The sequence below is a fragment of the Orcinus orca genome, chromosome 8 (genome assembly GCF_937001465.1).
Source record: "Orcinus orca chromosome 8, mOrcOrc1.1, whole genome shotgun sequence".
NCBI classification, from domain to species: Eukaryota; Metazoa; Chordata; class Mammalia; order Artiodactyla; family Delphinidae; genus Orcinus; species Orcinus orca.
The window spans coordinates 59,904,368-59,929,699 of NC_064566.1; the positions used below are offsets into that span (position 1 = coordinate 59,904,368).

Consider the following 25,332-nt stretch of genomic DNA (forward strand, 5'->3'; position numbering starts at 1 on the left):
AGGCTGATCATTATACATAAAAAGTAAATATTAAATACAAATTACTGAAATTTCAGGCAGTTCAACTTAAAGCTATCATTTCTTTCTTACAGTGGGACATGTAATTAGAAAATGTTCTAAACTTAAAAGTAGAAAATACACTTACCTTGAAGGAGTTGGCACCAAAGGGTAGGGACTCTCCATAATATCGATGTTCAGCAAACACCAACATAGCTTTCAGTTCCTCAGCCACATCCCACATGAACCCCTAGGAGGAATTTACAAATTCACAGGATAAAATCAGGTCGTGAAAAAAAGTCTGAATCTCTTTGCAACTCATGAAATGGACCAAAAAGAGTTCTCTGAGAAGCTGCACAATTCATATTTGTTCCACAGGTAAACAATATAATTGCTGTTTCACTGTTGCACATCAATCTCACACTGTATTAGAGTGAAACAATTAAAAATAAGCCCAAGTTGCTCAACTACCAGTCATTCCAACTCTCCTTATTCTGACACTCTAGCCTCAGAATCAACATTATGTCTAAAATAGCCTTCAAATTGCACTGTGTGCCAAAAAATCTAGGAAAGACCTGCGGATAACTAAGTTATCTGTCTACTCACAGATAACTTTTATTTATAACATGAAAGAGAACAATACAAATAAACATATTGGACTCCCTTGGGTTTTAGGTTAATCTTATTTACATGAAGATAAATAGTAGCTAACCATAGCTAATATTAATTGAGTGCTTACAACTTGTCAGATACTCTTCTAAACACTTTATATGTATTCACTTAATTACCACAACAATCTAAGAGATAGGCATTTTGATTATACCCATTTTACAGACAAGGACACTGAAGCACAAGAGTTTAAATAACCTGTGACAGTCACACAGCTAGAAAGTGGCAGAGCTAAGATTCAAGCACAGGCCATCTGGCTCCAGAACACAACCACATCAAGTGCAGTAAGACCTCCTTATTTCCACACATAATGCTGGTCATTAATCAACCATTGCATTTTTTCACTTACCTCAAATTGTGCCTTCAGAATTCTTCTTAACAAAGCATTCTAGGTGCCCAACTTCAATCGACTAGATTTAGCACAGTCGATCTAGACAAATCGACTAGATTTGTTATTCCCTGTGTACATTATTGCTTTTTAATGAGCTGTTGCTCCCTAACAAAGACTAAGAACCTCTAAGGTTTTTTTGTTTGTCTTGACCAATAAATGAACAATTAAAAGGGCTGTATGCATGTGAGGACAGAGAATTTAACCTGATATCTGTGATGGTTTCAATAACCCCCATTTTCTCTCTTAACACCTTGCTCATTCCCTGCCATGAATCTACAGATTCTGTAACACCAGCTCAAGATGCCCTCCTCTGCCTGTCCCCACTATGGCTTACTGATCACACCCTCCGCTCAACACCACTGTGCTAGGTATAGATCTCTATTACTCTGCTGCAATATTTGCTTACATGTGTGTCTGACCCTACCAGACTATGAGCTTCTTAAGGGTAAGGATCATCCATCAAAATAGCCAGAGGAGTTGACCTCAGGGTTTGAGAGGAAGCAACTGTATTGATTATTTACCTGCACCTATTTCAGGGTGTTTTATTTTTCAAAAGAGGTCCATGTAACATATTAATATTAAATAACATTATGTGTCAGCATTGTTCTAAGTTCCTAATTCTTATTTGCCCTCATAACAACTCAATTAACTAGACATTATTATAACCATTTAATATATAAAAACTAAGGCACAGAATAAGAAACTTACTCAAAGTCACAAAGCATAGTGGCAAAACCAGAATTCAAATCTTATCACTGGCTGACATCTTCACTCTTGACCACTATGCTATACTGCCTCTCAATAAATAAATGTCCAGAATATGTAAATATGCAACCCAAACATTTTAGTATGTAAAGGAAGGTGTGTCTAGGGCTGGGAAAGGGTCAAGATCTGTCCTTCTAGGATCTGCCTCTATCAGGTACCTGGAACTCTTCCTACCCTGAGTAGCTCTTCCTTTCTACCACTTCAGAGGTCAGAGATTCCCAGCAAGTCTTATTAAATTATGCTGCAGTGCCTGTCAGAGCAGTGGGGTCTGTGGAGGCAGGAACAGTTGCCTACCTATGATAAAGAACAGGAGCTGGGAAAATAACTGGATAGGAGAAGCTGCCCCGTGGCCTTGGCATAAAAGAGAAATCACATTAGAAAGAGAAAGGGAGACAAGGCAGCCTCAGTTGTTTCACAGAATAACAGAGCAGGAATCTGATGGAAAGTAAGTCCTGATTTCATCTGTCACTCATCTAAGAGAGACAGATATCTAGGATCTCAGCTCTTAGGGAATTATTTTACTTTCAATTAACATATTTAGACTATTAGCATTCCTAAGGAAATAATCAGAAATGTGGAATGTGATAACACAGTGTAATTGGGTTCATATCTTTGCTTTCAGTGCAGTTCAGTTCAACATTTACTAAGACCTCCTGAATACCAGGCACCATGCCAGACATTGGCAGTGGAGAAAATACGATTCAGTCCTCACTTTAAGGTAGTTCACAGACTAGCTTTTTGGTAGAAAGTTGCCATTTTCTAGTCTTAGCTCTGGAACATTAAAAAGGAAAATTTCTTCCTTCCATGTGTCCTCCTAAATTAAGTTTTGTTAACAGATTCAAGCATTACTATAAAAGATGACAGAATATATAGTCAGGGAAGCAAGATAACAGCTACACTTTTTTACCCTCACAAATATAAGAAAAATGGTAGAACAGGGAAGCTAAAATATAGCTACAGTTTTACCTTTGTCCATTCCTATTTGACAATCAAACTTGTATTATTTTTTCTTATTTGCACTGGCTTTGTTTAGATTTTATTAATTCATTCATTTAACAAATATTTATTGAGTACCTACTATATGCCTAGCACAGTCCTGGATCTGAGCATACAACACTGAACAAACAAAAATTCCTGCCCTTGTGTTCACATTCTAGAGACCATAATAATAATAATAAACTATATGCCATAACATTCCCACTCCCATTTCCCTCATATCCTTGTTCAATCGTTAAATAAGCTGGGATATTTTTTTTAAATCTTTTAAAATTCAATTGTCCAAAAACAGTATTTCATTCTTTTCATGTGTAATTCTTTAAGGCTGAACAGCTTGTTGGATATCTGTATTTATTCTTTTGTGAACTGCCTATTCATGTACTTTTTCTGTTTTTCTATTATTCGTGAGTTTATCTTTTTGTTATTTTTTAAAGAACTTCACAATACAGAAATACTCAGTCATATATACTGCAAAAGATTTTTTCCAGTTGATGATAATAAAAAGGAAATTGAGCCCAGAGTTTCACAAATCTGCACATACCGTATTATTGCAAAACCAGATAATGTCCCCTTCATTACCAGTGTAGAAAAGTATAGATCCACCATCTTCCTTCCAATGTTTATCAGCTATTAGGTACCGTTGTTTAAAAGTTTTATCAGTATGAAATCCAAAATGATCAACCTATGACAAAAAAGAAACAGACAAGACATATTTCAAAGGAAAGTAATTAAATATCAAACAAGTATTTATATTTATTCTTCCATTAAAATCAATCTATGCTACAAAAATCACAAAAAAATTTAAACTTCACTTGGTTTCATTAGTAGTAGTAATATTGATATTGTTATTTTGAAATTATTTTCTTTATATTTTAAGATAAAGCAATGTTATTGGTGGTCAAGATTTTCAGTGTAACACAAAATATACAATTATAAAATCAAGTAGCTACTTAAAAACAATAATGTTAAAATTGAATGAAACAGTAGAACCTATTAATTGGAACCTATTCATTTTTAAAATACAGACATTCCTTACTACCTGAATTTTCATTATTGAAACTTTTAATATCAAAATTCAAGGACTAAACAGACCACTGAAAAGGTCTATAAACATTGTCACCCCAATAACAATTAACATTCCAAGGGCCAGGATTTTGGTATCTAATACTATTCCCCACTAAAACGAATAGGGCTTGTTAGTGAAATGGCTGCCTGACATTTGGGACAAGAAAGCTACGAGATAAACCAATGCATCTTCCTGTGCAAGGAAGCACTCAAAAATTAATGGAGTTATATCTAACAAATATAGGAGACAACTACAAAGGACTATCATTGGCTAAAGTTTTAATAAATTGAACATAAAACAAATTGAACATAAGAATAATGATTGTAGTTGATTGAAACGTTCAATTCATGAAAATCCATTACTCCATAAGGATATCAAAAAAGAAAAAGCAAGAAAAATATTCGTTCGCCACCACTTAAGTTATTTATTAAACCAACTCCTCACTTAGAAGTTGTAAATAAAAAAGTAAAGAACTCAACATTTAACCTGCCTTTCCAATAGAATTATATTTCAGGGTACCAAATAGTCCCAGTTGATGAAAAAGAGCTCTGTTTTACCAAATGTCAGCTAATGCAGAAGGAATGACAGAATTAGAAAAATGATATTTGGCAAACCCTAGTGAAGTTACTGATTCAGGCAAGAATTACCAAATAGTGTTAGAAGCATTAGGAGAATGGATGACAGGAAAATGAACATTCATATTATTTCCAAAGTAATACCATAGAGAATACTGTCACAAGATCAGGCTGTCATCACCTTAACCTAGTAATCAAAGTTAGCATCACTAATAGTGGTGTGAGCAGGAATTATGTATCTCCTCACATGGTACAACACAAAGCACATTTCACCTATGATGAATTCTTGCCAAAAATGTTCGACTTCTAGCTTAGTCCAGTCTTTAGATCTAATTTCCAGTTTCTGGGAAATACAAAGGGTAGAAAAACAAACTGAAGATACTCTGAAGAGGCAATCAGACAAATCCAAAGGTAAGACATTTTACAAGAAAAAGGCAAGGCAATATCCTGATAAAAGGACTGTTTTAGATTAAATAAATTTTAAGGAACATAATAATCAAATGCAATGCATGATTCCAGATGGTATCTTGGTTTGAACAAACAAGATATAAATGACAATTTAGGGACAACTGGGTTAATTTAAATATGGACTAGGTATTAGGTGAGACTAAGGACTTGTTAATTTTGTTAAGAGTGATCATATTGTTTTGGCTACATAAAAAAATGTTTTTCTTTTTCTACAGCTGTACATTGAAGGATTTAGAGAGAAAACGTCATGCAGTTTATAATTTACTTGAAAATACTTCAGCATAAAAAAGTAAAATGAATTTAAAGGAAAAAATATAATCTACACTGAGAGAAAAAAACACACTGGATACTGAGACTTTGTGAGATACAATATAAAACATGTCAGAATGACACAATTTTAAGCTTACATTGCACTTTAAATATATTTTTTGAGCTTTTTCACCCTTCTCTTAATAAACTCACCATTTAAAAAATACAATTATTAAACCCTATAATATGGTAAAGTTCATATACAACTATCTGAATTTAAAGAGTTACCCAACAGTACAGAGCCCACTGAGCCTTTAGGGTCATAGTGTTTGAATTCTTCAGTGCTTTGGAGGGACAGGAGTGAGAATGCAGGGTGCTCTGGGGCACACATAGGCTGATCCAGTACTGCTCCAGCCTTCCTGGGGCAGGAGCTGGTTCTGACCTAATCCAGATCTTGTAAGATTTCCCTTGGCTGTTCTAAAACAGATGGAACTTCCTGCATCCACTCCATCTACACACACACACACACACACACACACACACACACACACACACACACACACACACATGCATACTTCACATTCATACCAGAGGTCCCAAAATGCAAGTTTCTCAAAACTGCACCTAATGCACACATCCCAATGTCCACGATCATCACCATATATAGTCCTAAAATACAAGCTATTCTAATATAAAGACTATCTACCTTTCAGTAAAATAAGCAGTCTGTATGGAACAGGTATATAATAATGATGTCCATGTGCTAAAAAACCCCTCCCATGACATATGTTAACTCTCTCAGTCACTTATTCAACAAGCATCTATTGAATGGGCCAAGTACTTGTTCTAGGCCAAGTAGTAAACTAAGCAACAGGATAAAGCATTAGCTGAGCCACAGCTCCTTGATTTAACTTAAACTAATTCAATTATACCCACTAAGCCTAAAAGTAAAAAAGAGCAAGAGAAACAGGCAAACAGTGAAGGGAAGATAGACAAGTGATTCCACTTGCTTCCATTCAAATTAGTAGTGTTTCTCCACATGAGGTCCCTAGATATCAGTATCAGCTTCATCTGGGACTTGTTAAAAATGCAAATTCTCTGGCTGAATCCCAGGCCTACTGAATTAGAAACTGTGGGGAGTAGAACTCAGTAACTTGTGTTTTAACAAGCCCTCCAAGTAATTCTGATGTACAGCTAACATTTTGAGAACAATGAGTTAGCATAAGCCCCCAAATAAGACAAGAATCTGCTATTCCTTCTCTTGATCTAGGTTTCAGAATACTTCTAATATGTAAGCATCTCAGTATGCTGAATGAAACTCTGATGTTTAAAGATGTGAATTACCACCCAACATGGCCCCTAAATACAAGCCAACTGCATCATTTGAAGCTCAACAGGAAAAACCATCATCTGTTTCAACAAAGGAGGAAGGACTAGCTGTGTTGGACTTAAAGGAAGGAAGTACACAGCTCTCTAACAAGATGCCTTCTCCTGGTATTCTCAAAGATAATTCTGCCATAGTGATTTTCAACTTACCCACTGACTTTAGAGCCTAGCCTTGTAAAATGAGATATCACTGTTCCCTTTAAAAGCAGCCCACCAAGAAACCTATTTCAATAATACAGTCTAAAGGTTTCAAATTTGAAAACATGGGTATGTGTTTGTATATATCATGTTAAATGTATATGGTGAAAAAATTCTCGCCAGAGGAAGAGCCTGTATCTAGAATTACAAGAGCCACAAGAACTTTAGACAGAGAAAGCCAAACCTCCTTCTGTGGCTGCTCTCAGGGCACTCCTGCTCCTAGCAATCCCTAACTGTTTAGCTTGGGGAAAAGCGGGTGGAACTCTGGTATGACAGAAAGAAAGCAGGTTAGAAGTCAACAGATCTAAACTTGAATTCCTACTGTGGGGCCTCAGGCAAGTCACTTAACCTCTGTGAGCCCCACTGTTGTCCTATATAAAATAAGGATAATAACACATAACTCAAAGGATTGCTGTGAAGATTAGAGAAAACATATCCAAAGTATTAGGTATAGTCCCTGGTATATAATACATGCTCAGTGAATGTTAGCTCTCCACTCCATCCCATCTGCACACCAATCCTAAGCATGGAGTACTTAGATGGGGTAAATAAGGCAGAGAGTGATGAAGCTCTTCACAGAATTATAGGACATACCCTTAGAATGTCAAAATCTCCTATCTCTTGAGTGCTTCACCTAAATATTAAACAGCTAGAAAGAGGCAGTGAAATATCATTTACAAAACATTAATTTGCAGAATTTTCTTGACTCTTCCTAATTATCAACGATATCAACTTCGGGCTACACAGCTATAGATATTTTCCAATACCTAACGACCCAGCATACTAGGTGCAGCATGCCCTCTGCTGTTGAGAACTGAGGCCTGCACGCCACTTACAGTCCTGTGCTCCTGAACAGAGATTTTATAAATCACAACCTAAAAGGAGACAGGGACGTAGAAGCCATTTGATCTGCGTTGTTCAACTGAAGAAACCAGACTCAAAGAGGTCAAGTGCCTTGGTCAAGGTTACAAGTCAGAGGCAAACCTGGAATTTTTAATTGTTTTTTCAATTTAGTGTATTGAGATAACTAAAATAATTAATAGCACTGTAAAAGCCACACAGGCATGACCTCAAAAAGTGAAAACACCTCTAGTCACACACAGCAGTCCTTTCTAGAATGTGGTCCTAGAAATTCCAAGAGATGCTCCCCTTCTTCACCTTGTAGAGGATAAAGAGATCCATGAGAATGGGTAGGCAAGAAGGAATAAAGAGAACAACATCCTTTAAATAGTTTATTGTGGCAAAAATAACTATTTGGACTTTAAAACTGCTCAAAAATAAAATTTACACCCAGAAAAGCCTGTAAGAACATCACATCTATTAGAAACAGTTTTGGTGGCAACTTGGAGTGAGGGTTAACACAGAGCACCTGCTCTGTGTCTGGTACTGTGCTGGTGCTTTACACAAATCACCTCACCATCTTCCCCATTACCCTCTGGGGGCACGTTCATTATACCAGTCTTACATAATAAGGACACTGAAGCTCAGAGAGGTCAGATAACTTGTCCAAGGTAATATAACTAATAAATAAAAGTCAAATACAATTGTTTTTCATGTGCTTTATCCACTACCCAATCCTACTTCTGACAAAATCCAGCCTGCTTTTTTTCACTGTAACACACTATGGCAGATAGGGCTGGCTACAAACTGCAACCTTCAGCAGGGGACACTAGAGTATCTTCATTTGCAAAATGAAGTACATATCCCCAAATACATACTAACAGTTATACTGAAGCATATGGTCTTTTCACTGACCTGACTCAAGAATTGTTACTATATTGTTTTTAACTCATTTAATCAGGCTGCTGATAAAAAAAAAAAAAATCACGTTGACTCTTAGTAGCTTTTAGTTTTAAGAAACTCAGTATACAGTTGGTTTCATTTACATACCCAGATATATGATAATAGTTAATTGAAATTTTACTAAACATATGAAAAGTATACTCAGAGATATACAAGACAAAAAAATAGACTCACACCTCCAATACATTAAAGCACCTTGAAAGAGGGCTCTCTGGTCTCCAATTCTAATCCAGAGATGTTAAAATGAAATAAGATGTTCTTTCTTCCATTTGATGTATGTACCCTGTATTAATTATGGAATTATGGCATTACATTCTATTAGAGTTCCTAAATGGAGACCGACATTGTTTCTGGGCAAGCTTGATCTCCCCTGAAGGGGTAGACACCTTCATGTTAGAAGGACACAATTTGTCAAAGAAGGAACCAAAACCTGAAAGGAAGGTGGGGTTTAGGCAGGATCTGGGTCTATAGTTGGGAGAAAAGTCCTATGAGTGGGGTCCTACTAAGTTGTCCCTCACCCAGGAGTAGCCACAGAACTGGGTCAAGACGGGAGAGCAAGCCATATCTTATGAGTCAGATCATGGGTGACTAGGTTTATTTCTACTTTATTATGTCAGAACCTTTCAAGAATCTTTTGAACGTTCTACCTTTGTTCATCTGTACTACAAAGATACCAGGAAAGATTGGAGAGTAAATCTGACTTAAAAGAATTAAAAGGGAAACAGTATCCCTTGATGAGAGTGGTGGTGGTGATAAGGAAAAGAATCACAAGTCTCTCCAAGAGGAAGGTGAATCCAAGAAACAGGAATGTCATTCCCTTCCCACAGGGATGCTCCCTTTATAGCCAACCTTAGCAGGTCTAGTTTCCATTTTAACAAGGAAGGTGGAAGTTTCCTCAGAGATAACCTTCAAGTGAAATCATCCTTCTATGTAATAAGATGTTGCATATCTTCACACATCTTTCTGTCCATATTAATATAAGAGAGAAAACTGTATTCCTTCCTTCTGTATATTATTTGTAACCTGCTCCTAGTCTCAAAAAAGAAACTCTTAGATATAAATTATTTACTTAAAGATAAAACAAACTGGGAAGGGAATAAAAGGATATGAGAGAGTCCACTGTGGAAAAAGTTTGGCTATCCAGCTTCCTACACCTACAAATGAATTGTTAGAAAGGCAAGAACACAATAGCTACCACAGTGCCCCTGTACAAGACAGATACTTTATAAATAATTATTAAATGAATGCAGTCCAAATCTTCCTAATGTGGTCCCCCACATTTCTGTGTAAAAGGTCCTCTTGTTAATGTTAAAATTCTCATAGACACTTTATATCGTGTTATATCAAGCCAGTGCTTGAGAAAATATAAGAGAAGCTATTATAAATTCAATAGTGGTATAAATAAATATCACAACAGCATCTAAAAACAGTATACACTATTCTCAATAGTATATACTTGGTAGGAAAATGGATTCAACACAATTCTACAGTGTTCAGGAAGCCTCCTTTCCCCTGACCAAAGACTTGGACCCCAAAAGGAGAATCCCATTCTAAATTACCAAAATTCTATGACATCAAAATATTCTCTGCTCTACTAAAACAAAGGTGAAGATATCCTGCCCTTAAGAACACCTAAAACATTCCAGTAAATCAAGAAATAACATGTTTTGTCCAACAATAGTCAGGTGTTTCAGCAGAGGAAAATTCTGGCATCATCTACTGGCTAAACAGCTCTGTGAGAGCACCACACGATCAATAACTTCCTGTGGCTTCAGGAAGCTCTGTACCACTAGAATTACCTGAGCACATTTTAAGCTCGCAAATTAGAGATAAAGTGTCACTGCAATTATTAAATATCTAAATTTTAGTAAATGTTACATCGTCAGAGGGCGCTGTTGTATAAATATTGGATTGGCCAAAAAGTCGTTCGGGTTTTTCCCATAACACGGAAAAACCCGAACGACTTTTTGGCTAATCCAATAGTAAAGCAGGAGAACCGTTAGGTTTTTTTTTTTTTTGAACCGTTAGATTTTAAATATTAGATACATAAAATTTTAGGACAGTAAGGGAACTTAAATCTCAAGTCCAAACTCTTAAATGAAAAAAACCTGAGATACAAAAATGTCAATTATTTTACATCTTTCTTTTTAAATAAAGATATATTCACATAGTTTAAAGTCAGGGTTCAAAATGCATGTTGTTAGAAGTCAGACTAGTGGTTACCCTTGCGGGGGAAAGTCACTCTAAAAGAGAATGAGAGGATTCTGGATTTAGGATGGTGCATTTTTCTATACCTATAAGATAATTAGCAAATAGATTTGTAAACACTTAAGATTTCCTTTAAGATACACGTATTATGTACATATGATGTTTATATTTCTATTTCACTATAGTCATATGTAAATTATATTATACTAAATCACATTTATATTAAATTTTTCTCCAGACTATTCTACAAAGCTACAGTAATCAAGACAGTATGGTACTGGCACAAAAACAGAAATATAGACCAATGGAACAGCATAGAAAGCGCAGAGATAAACCCAGACACATATGGTCACCTTATTTTTGATAAAGGAGGCAAGAATATATAACGGGGAAAAGACAGCCTCTTCAATAAGTGGTGCTGAGAAAAATGGACAGCTACGTGTAAAAGAATGAAATTAGAACACTCCCTAACACCATACACAAAAATAAACTCAAAATGGATTAAAGACCTAAATGTAAGGCCAGACACTATCAAACTCTTAGAGGAAAACATAGGCAGAACACTCTGTGACATAAATCACAGCAAGATCCTTTTTGACCCACCTCCTAGAGAAATGGAAATAAAAACAAAAATAAACAAATGCGACCTAATGAAACTTAAAAGCTTTTGCGCAGCAAAGAAAAACATAAGCAAGATGAAAAGACAACCCTCAGAATGGGAGAAAATATTTGCAAATGAAGCAACGGACAAAGGATTGATCTCCAAAATGTACAAGCAGCTCAATATCAAAAAAAACAACCCAATCCCAAAATGGGCAGAAGACCTAAATAGACATTTCTCCAAAGAAGATATACAGATTGCCCACAAACACATGACAGAATGCTCAACATCACGAATCATTAGAGAAATGCAAATCAAAACTACAATGAGGTATCACCTCACACCAGTCAGAATGGCCATCATCAAAAAATCTACAAACAGGGGCTTCCCTGGTGGCGCAGTGGTTGAGAATCTGTCTGCTAATACAAGGGACACAGGTTCGAGCCCTGGTCCGAGAAGACCCCACATGCCGCGAAGCAACTGGGCCCGTGAGCCACAATTACTGAGCCTGCGCGTCTGGAGCCTGTGCTCCACAACAAGAGAGGCCGCGACAGTGAGAGGCCTGCGCACCGCGATGAAGAGTGGCCCCCGCTTGCCGCAACCAGAGAAAGCCCTCGCACAGAAACGAAGACCCAACACAGCAAAAATAAATAAGTAAATAAACTCCTACCCCCAACATCTTCTTAAAAAAAAAAAAAATCTACAAACAATAAATGCTGGAGAGGGTGTGAAGAAAAGGGAACCCTCTTGAACTGTTGGTGGGAATGTAAATTGATACAGCCACTATGGAGAACAGTATGGAGGTTCCTTAAAAAGCTAAAAACAGAGCTACCATATGACCCAGCAATCCCACTACTGGGCATATACCCTGAGAAAACCATAATTCAAAAAGAGTCATGTACCACAATGTTCATTGCAGCTCTATTTACAATAGCCAGGACATGGAAGCAACCTAAGTGTCCATCGACAGATGAATGGATAAAGAAGATGTGGCACATATATGCAATGGAATATTACTCAGAAACGAAATTGAGTTATTTGTAGTGAGATGGATGGACCTAAGAGTCTGTCATACAGAGTGAAGTAAGTCAGAAAGAGAAAAATAAATACTGTATGCTAACACATATATGGAATCTTAAAAAAAAAATGGTTCTGAAGAACATAGGGGCAGGACAGGAATAAAGATACAGACATAGAGAGTGGACTTGAGGATACAGGAAGGGGGAAGGGTAAGCTGAGACAAAGTGAGAAAGTGGCATGGACATATATACACTACCAAATGTAAAATAGATAGCTAGTGGGAAGCAGCCACATAGCACAGGGATATCAGCTCGGCGCTTTGTGACCACCTAGAGGGGTGGGATAGGGAGGGTGGGAGGGAGACCCAAGAGGAAGGAGATATGGGGATGTATGTATATGTATAGCTGATTCACTTTGTTATAAAGCAGAAACTAACACACCACTGTAAAGCAACTACACTCCAATAAAGATGTTTAAAAAAAATTTTTTTTCTTTCACTTAAAAATGTGTATTGAGTATTCATTAGTGACAGGCATTAGGAAGGAGAACGGAGTAAGATACAATTCAATCTCTCAAGTTTTGAATGTAAAAAAAGTGATGAGCATACTAATAAACAATCACAAGATGGTATGGTTTAAGTTCTATATACAAAGTGCTGTGGGAGCTTAGAAGTTACGTTCCGACCTGCAGGAATCATGCAAGGCTTCACCAAAGAAGTGATATCTGAGGTGAACTCAGAAGAGTAACAAGAATTTTTCCAAGTACAGAAAAGCATGTCAAGCAAAGGGAGCATGAGGAACTCTGCAGAACAAGCATATTCAGGAACTGTTGTTGTTTGTGGCAGAAGATATATAATTCATGAGGAGAAGAGATGGGAGATGAGATTAGATTCACCAGGCTGCCACCTGATGTACATAGGAAAATCTCCCTATAAAGAGAAACCTAACTGAAATCTGAGATTGCCTCTCTAAACCAACAGTGAATGAAATAGGTACGCTAGAAATAGAGCCTTAATGAGGCAGAGACTTTCATCTGTTGTGTCCACTGCTAAGTCCCCAGTGACTAGAATAATGTCTGGCACATGGTAGAAGATCAATGACCATACACAGAATAAATGCACGCATGCATACATCCTAGCTCTGCAGATGGTATTAAAATAAACCCAACACAGCTTCAGAGAACAGCATGACTCAAAGCAATGAGAATAGAAATCAAAGTTCCCACGATCAAGTTTGTGAGGATTCATTTATTGCATGGGTCTGTTACTGGCTTTTGAAGAGTTGCAGAATGCTGTAGTCAGATGTGCCTTTTGCCCAGTGACAAATCACGTGCCTGAGGAAGAACCCAAGCATAAAACCTAAACCCGACTCACAAGAGTTTAGCGTTATCCAGGCTGCTGAGGAACCAGGAACTGCATGCCCTCTGCTGGGAGGAGAAACAGGAAGATTTAATATAGACAAAAGGCCAGCATCTAGGTGGAGGAGCAGGGGAAGGACTAATCAGCATTTTACTGAAGTATATAACCTAAAAGGTCAGGTATGACCTTGTGACAGGGTTATAGTCACAGTTTTTAGGGCTGTAAAGGACTTAAACCTGTGGCTCTCTGGCAGTGCACAGTTATTTAACCTGAATGACAGCTTCTTGTAAAATGTATATTATACTGGATCATTCAGCAGCATACTAGTGTTCAGTACACCCAAATGTGCTGCAAAATGTCGATTTGAGCAATGTGTAAGATACGTTTTTCCACAAAGAGTTTTATGAAGAAGAAAGAAACATGGTAGAGGTATAATGCCCAAAGGCAAAAAGTGATTAGAGGGAATAGTTGAGACTATAGGTGAGAGGGGGATTAGTGATGCTGGGAGATTCTGAGGAGACAGGAGAAAATGAGGTCAAGACACATATGGAGGGATTTGATTTGGACAGGAGGAACCCCTCCTCCTTTGGGAAACAGATGGGTACAGAAGGAACTACATCTCTAGGTGGAAAAGGAGAACACTGACGGGGTTCTGGCTAAAACGCCTCTCGTACAACAACTAAGTTTTTTAATCACTGAAGTAGGGGGCAAGGCTATCTACTAAAAGAGAGTAAAAGGGCATAGTGTGGCAATGATTTGAAGATAGAGGTGAAAGTGCAGCATGGAAGAAGGAACTGATGCTCAGGCCTTCATAGGATCCCTGAGTTTAGAGACTAAATTTGCAGGTACAACAATCTACCTAGTTGTGGGTTTGCTTCAACAGACATCCACCACCCAGGACAGGAGTAGAGAAGTTTAATGGCTAGATAAAACTAGGATAGGAATTTCATAAAGAGGCTGTGACAGAGAACAGGAGGCAAGGGAGCTGAGGTCATCCCTGATGTCCATGCATCCCCAAAGCCATGAATACCCAAAGCCATGAATACCCAAAGCCATGAGGTCCTCTCCATCACAGGCAAATGCTGCTGAAATCTGCTTGCTGAATTGCAAGGGAATCTAAACTATGTTATATTTATTCCATTTTAAAAAGTGAAAAATCTTGCCAGAACTCATATACAGTAATCCCCCCCACATCCATGGTGGGTACATTCCAAGACCCCCAGCAGATGCCAGAAACTGTTGGTAGTGCTGAACCCTATACGGTCAGCAAACCCAATATAGTCAGCCCTCCATATTCTTACCCATATATTTGGCTGCAGAACCTACAGATACAGAGAGCCAACTGTATTATGCCATTGTATGGTACGATATATAAGGGCCTTAAGCATCCGTGGATTTTGGTATCCGCGGAGGGGTCCTGGAACCAATTCCCTGTGGGTACAAAGGGAATATATTCTATGTTTTTTCCTATACTAACAGATGGGTAGCATATACAGCGTGGATACGCTAGACATAGGGATGATTCAGGTCCTGGCAGGACAGAGCAGAAGGCATGAGATTTCATCACACTACTCAGAACAGCATACAATTTAAAACTTATGAATTGTTTATTTCTGTAATTTTCCATTTAATATATTTGGACCAAGGTTGACTGCAGGTAACTGAAACTGTGGAAAGGAAAACCGCAGATGAGGGGGACAAACTAATGTTTTTCTTCCTTTATGATGGAAGAGATCGAGGCTGGTATCTGGTAAAAGGTAAAACGATAAAGACCCCCACCCCCACCCCCAAAAAGGCAAAACCATACTTCTCAAGTACAGGATACAGACCTGTGTATGTATGTAATTTACAATCCAATCGTCCGTATTCCCCCTCCTCTGAAGGGATGGTCCTCCTGCAGAGGGCTGTGATGACTTCCCAAATCTACTCTTCTCCAACTGAGCAAAACCCCAGTTCTTACCCATATAACATGATTTCTAAAATCTTCACAACCCCATTCACATCCTAGTTCAATTATCTTCCCTTTCATGGATGGTGTGCCCAGAATTGAGCACAATGCATGAAATGTGGTCTAATGAAGTGCCTTGCTCACCAATGGCTAGAAATAAATAACTTGTGAGTATGTTTATAGATATAGATCCACTAATGCAGTCTACTTTAAATTGAGAGTCAGGGAAAGTGTACTGCGTTGAATAATGTCTCCCCCAACATTCATGTTCTTCCCGGAACCTCAGCAAGTGACTTTATCTGGAAATAGGGTCATTACAAATATGATTAATTAAGATGAGGTCATGTTGGAATAGGGTTAGCCCTTAGTCCAATATAACCGGTGTCCTTATAAGAAGAGAAGAAACACAGAGACAGATACAAAGAGAAGGCCATGTGAAGACACAGTTATACAAAAGAAAGACAGCCACGTGATGACAGAAGACGACACTGGAATTATGCAACTGCAAGCCACTAATGATTGCCAGCAACTACCAGAAGCTAGGAGAGAGATGGAACAGATTCTCCCTAGGAGGAACCAATCACACCGACACCTTGATTTTGAACTTCTGGCCTCTAAAACTGTTAGAAAATAAATTTCTGTTGTTTTAAGCCTCCCAGTTTGTGGTACTTTGTTACAACAGCCCTAAGAAACTAACATAGATGGCCTCTCTGTGGAGGTGGCACTGGGGGTAAAGCCTGAAGAAGCCAGCCAGGGGAAGAACTCTAGAAAGAAGGAACAGAAAATACAAAGGCTCAGAGACTTGGCATGTTGTAAAAACAGAAAGGAGACCACAGTGTCTGGAACATGGTGAACAAGGGGAAGCATTGTGGTATGGGATGAGGCTCAGGGCCAGGTGGGCCACAGTAGGGAGTTTAACACAAAGAGCAGTGAGAAAGCCTTAAAGAGCTGTAGGAGTTATTCTGATCTATGTTTTAAAGAGATCGCTCTGGCTGCTCTGTGGAGACTGGCCTGGAGAATGAGATGATAAAGAAAGGGAGAAGAGTAAACAAAAGGCTACTGAAAGGTCCAGGTAAGAGATCATGGTAAGACTGAAAAATAAGCCAGGTTTCTTCAGTCACTATATATGTAATATATATAACATCATACACCACTTTCTAAAATCATAATACACCCAGGAAAGATCACAATGAAAAAAGACCCAATGTATGACATCAGTAGTATTTGAATAACAGCAATCAACAACAGGAAGTCTTTTGAATAGCTATAACCACCACTATTGTCCTTTAATAACTGATTCTGCACTGACCCTGACTCTGGGCATTCTAAATAGCAAGAGCCCTGCTAAAATGGTGAAAGAGTTCCAAGGCCATCAGGCTCCCAGTAGCATTTAATGGATGTGAACAAAGCAGATTTTACTTCTACCCTTTTCATCCAGAAACTAAAGAAATTATACAACGTGAGAATGTAATTGTTCTCAAAGCTGATGGTCTCTGTTCCTCTCTGGTGTGACAAAAGACATCAGGGACCACAATCTTTACCTGGTTACCTCTGTCAAATCAATAAACTACATTTTTAAAAAGTAGTGTATACAAAGAAGATACTACTACACAATGCTAAAATGCACCTCTTCCTCCCCCACAAAGGACCTTCTGTGAATCATACCGTGAGAACTGCTGAAACATACAGCATTCTCTCTTTAGAGATTGCTTTAAAGAAATAATTTTTTATTACACTAATACATGACTTTAAAGGCTTTTAGCATTCCAAAAAATTAAACTTTACAAAATGCCCACATGAAGATCATACACAAAAGGAAGCATTGAAGAAAGTAGCAGCCTGAGCTTTTTCCTTCTGGGGAACTCCAACATCCAATTTTCAGTCCTGGTTTCACTATAAAATGGCCTCTAGAGACTCTTAATCATCATCTTAAAAATACACTCTATAGACTGCTCATTGTTTTCAGCATTCATCCGGTCTGAATGATAAGGGCGCTGTAAGAAAGATAAAGGAAGGGAAAAGGATATCCTCAGCTGAAACCAAAAAGCTCAGAACAATGGCAGCAAGTTCAAACAGGACCAAGTTGCTCCTTGATTACTTTCAGGTGCTTTTGTCATTAGGCCACAGTCCTGCATAGCAACTGCCCAGAGCTAATACGATATATAGATAAATGACAGTCATTGTTTACAGTCATTCATTCATTTCACAAGTATTTCTTGAGTGCCTACCAGGGGTTAGTGCTAGAGATACAACAGTGAACAAGGTAGATATGGTCACTGCCCTCACACTGCTTATAGTCTAATGAAAGCAGCAGATAATAAACAAGCAAATACACAAATAAAGAAACACTTAGAGGGACTTCCCTGGTGGCTCAGTGGTTAAGAATCCACCTGCCAATGCAAGGGACTCGGGTTCAATCCCTGGTCCAGGAAGGTCCCACATGCCACAGAGCAACTAAGCCCAGGCGCCACAACTACTGAGCCTGCGCTCCAGAGCCCACGAGCCACAACTAGTGAGCCTGCAAGCCACAACTACTGAAGCCCACACGCCACAACTACTGAAGCCTGTGCGTTCTAGGGCCCACGTGCCGCAACCACTGAAGCCCGCACGCCTAGAGCCCGTGCTCTGCAACAAGAGAAGCCACTGCAATGAGAAGCCCGTGCACCACAACGAAGAGTAGCCCCTGCTTACCACAACTAGAGACAGCCTGTGTGCAGCAATGAAGACCCAACGCAGACAAAATAAGTAAATAAAATAAAATAAATTTCAAAAAGAAGAAACACTTAGAAACTGTAATTGTGCAGGTTTGACTCTGACAGAGAATAAGAGATAGACCTAATTTTAATAGGGTGATCAGAGAAGGGGTCTCAGAACAGGCAATAGTTAATTAAGCCTTTAATCTCCACAGCCTTCTAGTTAGGTATGTCAACTGTGTGAAAAGGGGATTCTATTCAATGCCACTTCTTCCACAAAGCATTCCTTGGTCTTCCTGCCTTCTTTGTGCTTCCATGGTAATTTCAGCTCTATTATAGTGCTTTTCAAATGTAGCCTTTGCACTGTATTTACCTATTTACACATGTCATACACCTGCTATACTATTATAAACCCTAAAGTAACCCTATATAATAAGATGCTAGAATCTATTGATCAAAACCATGTGTATTATTCCCACCTGCCCTGTGAATAATGTAAGGCCTGCACTAAGGGCTAAATGTACATTCTCTCATTTGTTCGTCACAGGAACCCTATGAAGTGAAGAGGCTGCACCGTGCCATACTGCCTCCCCTTTCTTGTTCATGTCTGAATCCTCATAGCACAAAGTACAATGGGCACAGGACTTGCTCCATCAATGACTGCTGAGTTGAACTGAGCAGAAAAAGTGAGAAGTGTGATGTGACACCAGGAGACCAAGTAACCCAGGCTGGACTTAGGCTATACCAGTTAACTCTACTCCGGGCCCTTGGGGCCACCAGTAAGGCTCTGTTAGCTTTCTTGGCTCACGAGCCCAGCCGCTCTGCGGCACGCGGGATCCTCCCGGACCGGGGCACGAACCCGCGTCCCCTGCATCGGCAGGCAGACTCTCAAACACTGCGCCACCAGGGAAAGCCCCTCTGTTAGCTTTCTATCAGGTGTGTTAGCCTCAGGAAATGTGAAGAGATCCTAAAATTACCAAGTTAAAATCCTACTCAACTGTGAAAGAGTAGAAGAGTGGCAAACAGAGGTGACCATGATTAATATTGATTCTCCTTAGCAAGGACAAGGCCCTTTCATACCCCATCACTTCCTGAGTGCCTACTGCATGTGTCTGGCTATACTAGATACGATAAAAAGCACAGTCTTTGCTCTCAAAGAGGACACAGACTAGTGGAAACAAGTGAGTAAAGAAACTATTTCTACACAAGGGATGCACATTATGCACAGGATGCTTGTTACGGCAGCCAAGAGGAGACACAACCCAACTAACTGCCGGTAGAGGAGGCTAGAGAAGAGGCAAACTCAGAGAAGCTGACAATGCCTGTGCTGGGACCATGCCCACCTCTTTTCCAACCTCATCTTCTGCCACTTGCCCCTCTCATAATTCAGAAATCATTGGATATAATATGCTTTCTCAATTCTTCAAAATTCAGAAATCATCTGGATATAACATGCTTTTTTATATCATCTGGATATAATATGCTGCACACAGATTTACCCCTGCCTGGAATGTCCTCCTCCCTCACGTCATTACAGAAAACTCCTACTTCACCCTCCATGCATCCAGGTGTTCACTCAAGCACTGTCCCCTCTGTAAATCCTTCCAAGACAACCCTAGGCCCAGAGGAAAATGCTCCTTATCCAGTGGAAAAAGCCCTGCTTTGTAGTCTGGCAATCCTGAGTTGAAATGCTGATTGTACCACTTTCCAGTGAGGTAGATTCCAGCAAATATTTTCACATCTATGAACCTCAGTTGCCTCATTTCTAAAAGGGGCTACTAATATCTTCCTGACAAGGTTGCCAGGATTCAAGTATGTATACAAATCCCTGACCACAGTAAAGGCTCAAAATTTATTGAATTATAGCAAATAACCCCTGAGGATTGATGGCCATCAATAATTTTATTTTTTGTATTTAAAAAAACACACAAAAGTACATTACAACCATATGGATATTTTTACAACATTTAACATGTGACCCTGGGGAACCTAAAAAGCAATTTGACAATGCATTTTCCCCAGGTATAATTCTGTCTTTACTAAGGCAGTAAAAATCATGCAAGATAGGGGCTTCCCTGGTGGCGCAGTGGTTGAGAGTCTGCTTGCCGATGCAAGGGACACAGGTTCGTGCCCCGGTCTGGGAAGATTCCACATGCCGCGGAGCGGCTTGGCCTGTGCGCCATGGCCACTGAGCCTGTGCGTCCGGAGCCTATGCTCCGCAACGGGAGAGGCCAAAACAGTGAGAGGCCCGTGAATCGCAAAAAAAAAAAAAAAAAAAAAAAATCATGCAAGATAGCCTTTACATAAAGGATCTTCTACAAGAGAAAAGAGCTGCCAGAAGTATATAACCAAGAAAAGCTTCGCCTCAAAGGCTTATTTCATTTAAAAAAGAAAGGAAGGAAGGGAGGAAAGAAAGGAAGGGAAGGAAAAAATCAGTGGAAAAGAAACAGCACATTCTTAGGAAAATTATTCAGGGGTAAGAATTACAGTCTGTCAACACTACTTACTATAGGATATCCCCTCCCTTGGGACTTCCCTGGAGGTCGAGTGGTTAAGACTCCACACTCCCAATGCAGGGGGCCCAGGTTTGATCCCTGGTCAGGGAACTAGATCCCACATGCTGCAACTAAGACCTGGCGCAGCCAAATAAATAAATGTTAAAAAAAAAAAAGAAGAATATCCTCTTCCTTTAAAACTATAATTCAAGGGCTTCCCTGGTGGCGCAGTGGTTGTGAGTCCGCCTGCTGATGCAGGGGGCATGGGTTCGTGCCCCGGTCCGGGAAGATCTCACATTGCTGCGGAGCTGCTAGGCCCGTGAGCCATGGCCACTGAGCCTGCGCGTCCGGAGCCTGTGCTCCGCAAAAAAAAAAAAAAAAAAAACTATAATTCAAGAAGGCTACAATGAAAAGGTAATTACCACCATTTGTAAGTGATGGTGTTTTCATCTCATAGCATAGTACCTCTTAAAGTTCCCCATTTTAAAAAGTCTTTTTTGTTCATTCTCAAAATGGATGAGTATTAAACAAGAAATAAATCTTCTCCCTTACAGTATCCTGCTTTTGCTCCTTAGTATTTAGAAATACAATCCAAGTCAGGAAATCTCAATTACAAGCCCTGCTATTATGCAAGCACATAAACACTAAGGAAGAAAACAAGTAAAGGGGAAATGAATGTGTGTTATTCCCACCTGCCCCTGTGAAAGGAAAAATCCCTGAAAGGAACGATTTAACTACCAAAGGAAAAATCTGTAAGACTACTAAGGGATACCCAAGTCCCCAAGTCCCTTCTTCCCCAAACAGAATCATCTCCCTACAGTAGGAATAGTTTTCACCGTGCAGGTCTCTCTCCTTTGAACTCTCATGCTATATACCTCTCCTGCAATACTTTACACTCACCCTTAGTAAAGATTTTTGCTTCCAGGACTTAATCTCTCCATTACAGGAGAAAGATTCATCTTTGTAAGGTCCATCTAGTCTAGATTAGTGTTTTATAAAATGGAGGTTGTGATCCATTAGTGGGTTATAAACTCCATTTAGTGGGTCACAGTCAGCATTTCTCTTTAACAAAATTGCACATTATTCAGCAAGCTAGCTACAGAATCTATGTCTACCAAGAAATTTTTAAAATCTAATAGCCTGAATCATTATGCTCCTATGGGTGTATTAATTCTAAGGCTTTCTACTTGAGGGATAGCTATCTATTAAGTCACATTCCAAGATGTAGTTATAATTCAGGCAACAAGAGCCATTTCACAAAGTAGAGCACAGTTAACAGTCAAATGAATGCTACAGACATCAAGTACTAGGGAAGCCCAGGGAAGGATAGCTCATGCTAGGCTAGGTCAGTTGGGGAAGGTTTCCCTGAGAAGTGAGGCTTAAGCAGGGCCCAGTAAGATGTGGATTGGAAAAGAGGAGAAGAGAAAAAAACACAGTGCCGGCTAGCCTGGACAGAGGCCTAAAGAACAGAGGAACTCAAGAGGCTACTGTAGTAGTTTACTTTGGGCCTACACAAGGTAATAATTCTGGGAATGTAAAGGAAGGGGCAAAAACTAGGAAGGAATCATGGACAGTCTTCATGACTGATTGGATTTTTGGCATGAAGGTGAAGGTGAGGGAATAAAATGATTCTAAAGTTTCCTATTCTGGGTGACCAAGAAGAGAGTAGTGCCATTAACAGTAATGTGAAAAAAATCAAAGGCGTTTTAGACGGGAGTCTCATGCAAAATGTAATAAAACATTAATATTTGTTATAAAAGTTTATCTTATTCTGAATGCTTATACCTCTGAGTTGTACCTAGGTAGCCATATGAGGGATACTAAGCAATGTAAGTAGCATCCTATTCTTAAGGCACTCATTACCTGGAAGAACCAAGGCTTGACACTCAGCCAGTTCTTAAAATATTAAAACACTTCCATACCTGTTGGCAAATAATTACCTTAGCACCTTGAGTGACACCATCCCCTTCTCTGTGCCTAACTTCCCAGCTGCCCCAGTCCCTTCTCCACACCTACAGACCTAAAGAACTAACCTACAGCACTCTAAGAGGCCTCAGCTCTATGACCAGTTTCTGCTTTGATTGGGCAGTGTCTATGCCACGCTGGTAGCACTAGGCAAAATATAATAAAAGCAAGTGTTAACAGCGTTCAGAAGACGGAGTAACCACTTCAGCTTGGGCCAGTTATTCATTCAAACAGCTGTTGAGCGCATACACTGAAGATACACTGATGGATGTGGTCCCAGGACTCAGGCTGCTCACAGGCTAATGGGAACACAAACATATAAACAAATCATTGCAATCCAGAGTAGTAGCACAGAAGTACCTGTAGAGTGCAATGGGAGACACAAAGGGGATGAAGTCAATTACCCAGCCCATCAGAAAGAAGAAAAGCAGTCCCATAAAGTTTCACAGAGAAGGTGGTGCAAGACATGAGCAGCAAAGGATGAACAGGAGCGTGCCAAGCAGAGAAAGGAGAAAGACAAACCATTCCAAGCAGAGAGATACCAGCACTGTATAAACCACATCCCAGCATAGTGTGTACAAAACAATGAGATGACCAATGTGTAATGCATGGCACAAAGTGTCAATAATAAATAACAAGTGTTAGAGATTTTTTTCCTAGCACATTTATGTTTGTAAAGGTTGATCCTAAAATGTATTTCCATTGCCTAAGCCTACACTAGCTAAGCCAGGAATGGGGCAGTCAAGATATCCTGAGAGGCATGGATTCAGTCAGTTTGGAATTAAATGAAATACATGGAATCTGCACGTCAACTAAAGTTGCCTGCACTTGTTAGATATGTGTAATCAAAGGTGAAGGAGGGACAGTAAATGAATTGGAGTATGAATTAGGAGCAAAAGACCAACAGAAGACCTCACTACTTTTCCAATTAACAAAAAGGGGTTCCTAGAGGGAGACATTTTTTAACAGAAGGGAACATGCGAGTGTTAAAACAAGCCAGACACCTCGAAAATTGAAGTATTTAAAGAATAAAGCTTTGCAGGAAGACCAACAGGAAAAAGTGTACATATATATTTGCCTTGAGTGTGGAGTAGAGAAAGGTCACATGAAGAATAGACACTACAGACAAATGACTATAAATTCAAATTAATAAAAGGATTTGGCAATGTTATAGAATTTGACTGCAAAAAGCCTTTCTGGAAATCTTTAAAAACCATGATCCATATTTTTTAGAAAGTAACTCCCCTAGCATCTCAGCCAACATCCATTTCACCATGGTAACACTCACATTCTTCAGAGATGGACCAAAGCACTGGGGGTATATAAGTAACAGCAATAGGCTCTTCTATACCTTGCCTAAGGTCAGATATTTGCATTTAATGTCTGCAATAAAACAGGACATAATACGCAGTGTCATTCCATCAGCTCAGTTCCACATATACAGAGCTTGGTGCTGTGGCCTCCCAGAACCACAGATGAGTGAAACCCAAGATTGTTGCCTTTGAGGAGATCATGGAGAGATGCTCGGTAAATATGAATTCCCTTCTCTTTTAAAGTGTGGTCATTTTCTAGATATTTATATAGTCTAGACTATATAAAAAGGCAAACAAAAAGCCTGTTTTGGTCTGCACTGGCTGCACCAGTCATGGTCATTTAAAGCCAATTGTTCAAGAGAAAGGAAGCATCCGACGCCAAGGAGAAGGAAGTCATCATCACTGCTTTCCAAAATTGTTGTATGAGCGGCTCCCTCAAAGGAAGAGGCCATCAGTGCTCAGGAAGTGACAGAGGTTTCCGACAGTTTTAAAGCACAGTGTCTGCAGTGTGACCCATGGTTCAAACTGCATAAAAATAAAAATTAACTGACAAATGATAACAAGTACTTCCTCACTTTCCTATCTGATGAATCAGCCATTGTTTGGGTTGCAGTTCCTTGTTTAAATTAGGTTATTAAATCACAATGATGCTGGCCAAACATGCTAGTCATATGCTATCAGCAAAACTTATCAAAAATGCCAAAGTGTGTCAAGGCTTAAATACACACACACACACAAAACACACACGTGCTTTTACACTAATAAAATCTAACCAGTACCAAGGGCATCTTTCAAAAACTTTGTTTTTTGTTTTCCTCCTGAAAACCACAAATGTTCTGTGATGTAGTGGAAAGAGATGGGAATTTGAAGACAGATTTGAGTTTGAGTGCCAAATCTGCTATCTATTAGAGCTATCTGAACTTGAACAAGGTACTTCATGTCTTTGGGTTTGTTTTCTTATCTGTAAAATAAAAAAAAATAATAATAATGATACCTATCCCAGATGTGTCTTGTGATGATTAACTTGGATAATACATTCATGCAAGTGCCCAGCAAGGGCTGGCAGGAAGTGAGAGCTTGGTGTATTATTAATATATTTTGCAGTGTATTATTAGCATGCACCTCCCAAGTCTGAAACCACTTCCAAAAACACACACGAACATACACAA

General features: G+C 39.1%; 1 protein-coding gene across 5 annotated transcripts in view; it reads right to left on the minus strand.

Moving 5' to 3' along the window:
* The window catches only part of PRCP (prolylcarboxypeptidase), a 72,888-nt gene that overhangs the window by 30,623 nt on the left and 16,933 nt on the right, over positions 1-25,332 (minus strand). For all 5 annotated transcript variants that reach the window (XM_049713914.1, XM_049713917.1, XM_049713915.1 and 2 more), the window contains 2 exons: positions 3,360-3,500; positions 146-247 (listed from right to left, as the gene is read on the minus strand). In XM_049713914.1, the coding sequence (XP_049569871.1) occupies positions 146-247; positions 3,360-3,500 (243 nt within the window). The remainder of the gene's footprint in view (positions 1-145; positions 248-3,359; positions 3,501-25,332) is intronic.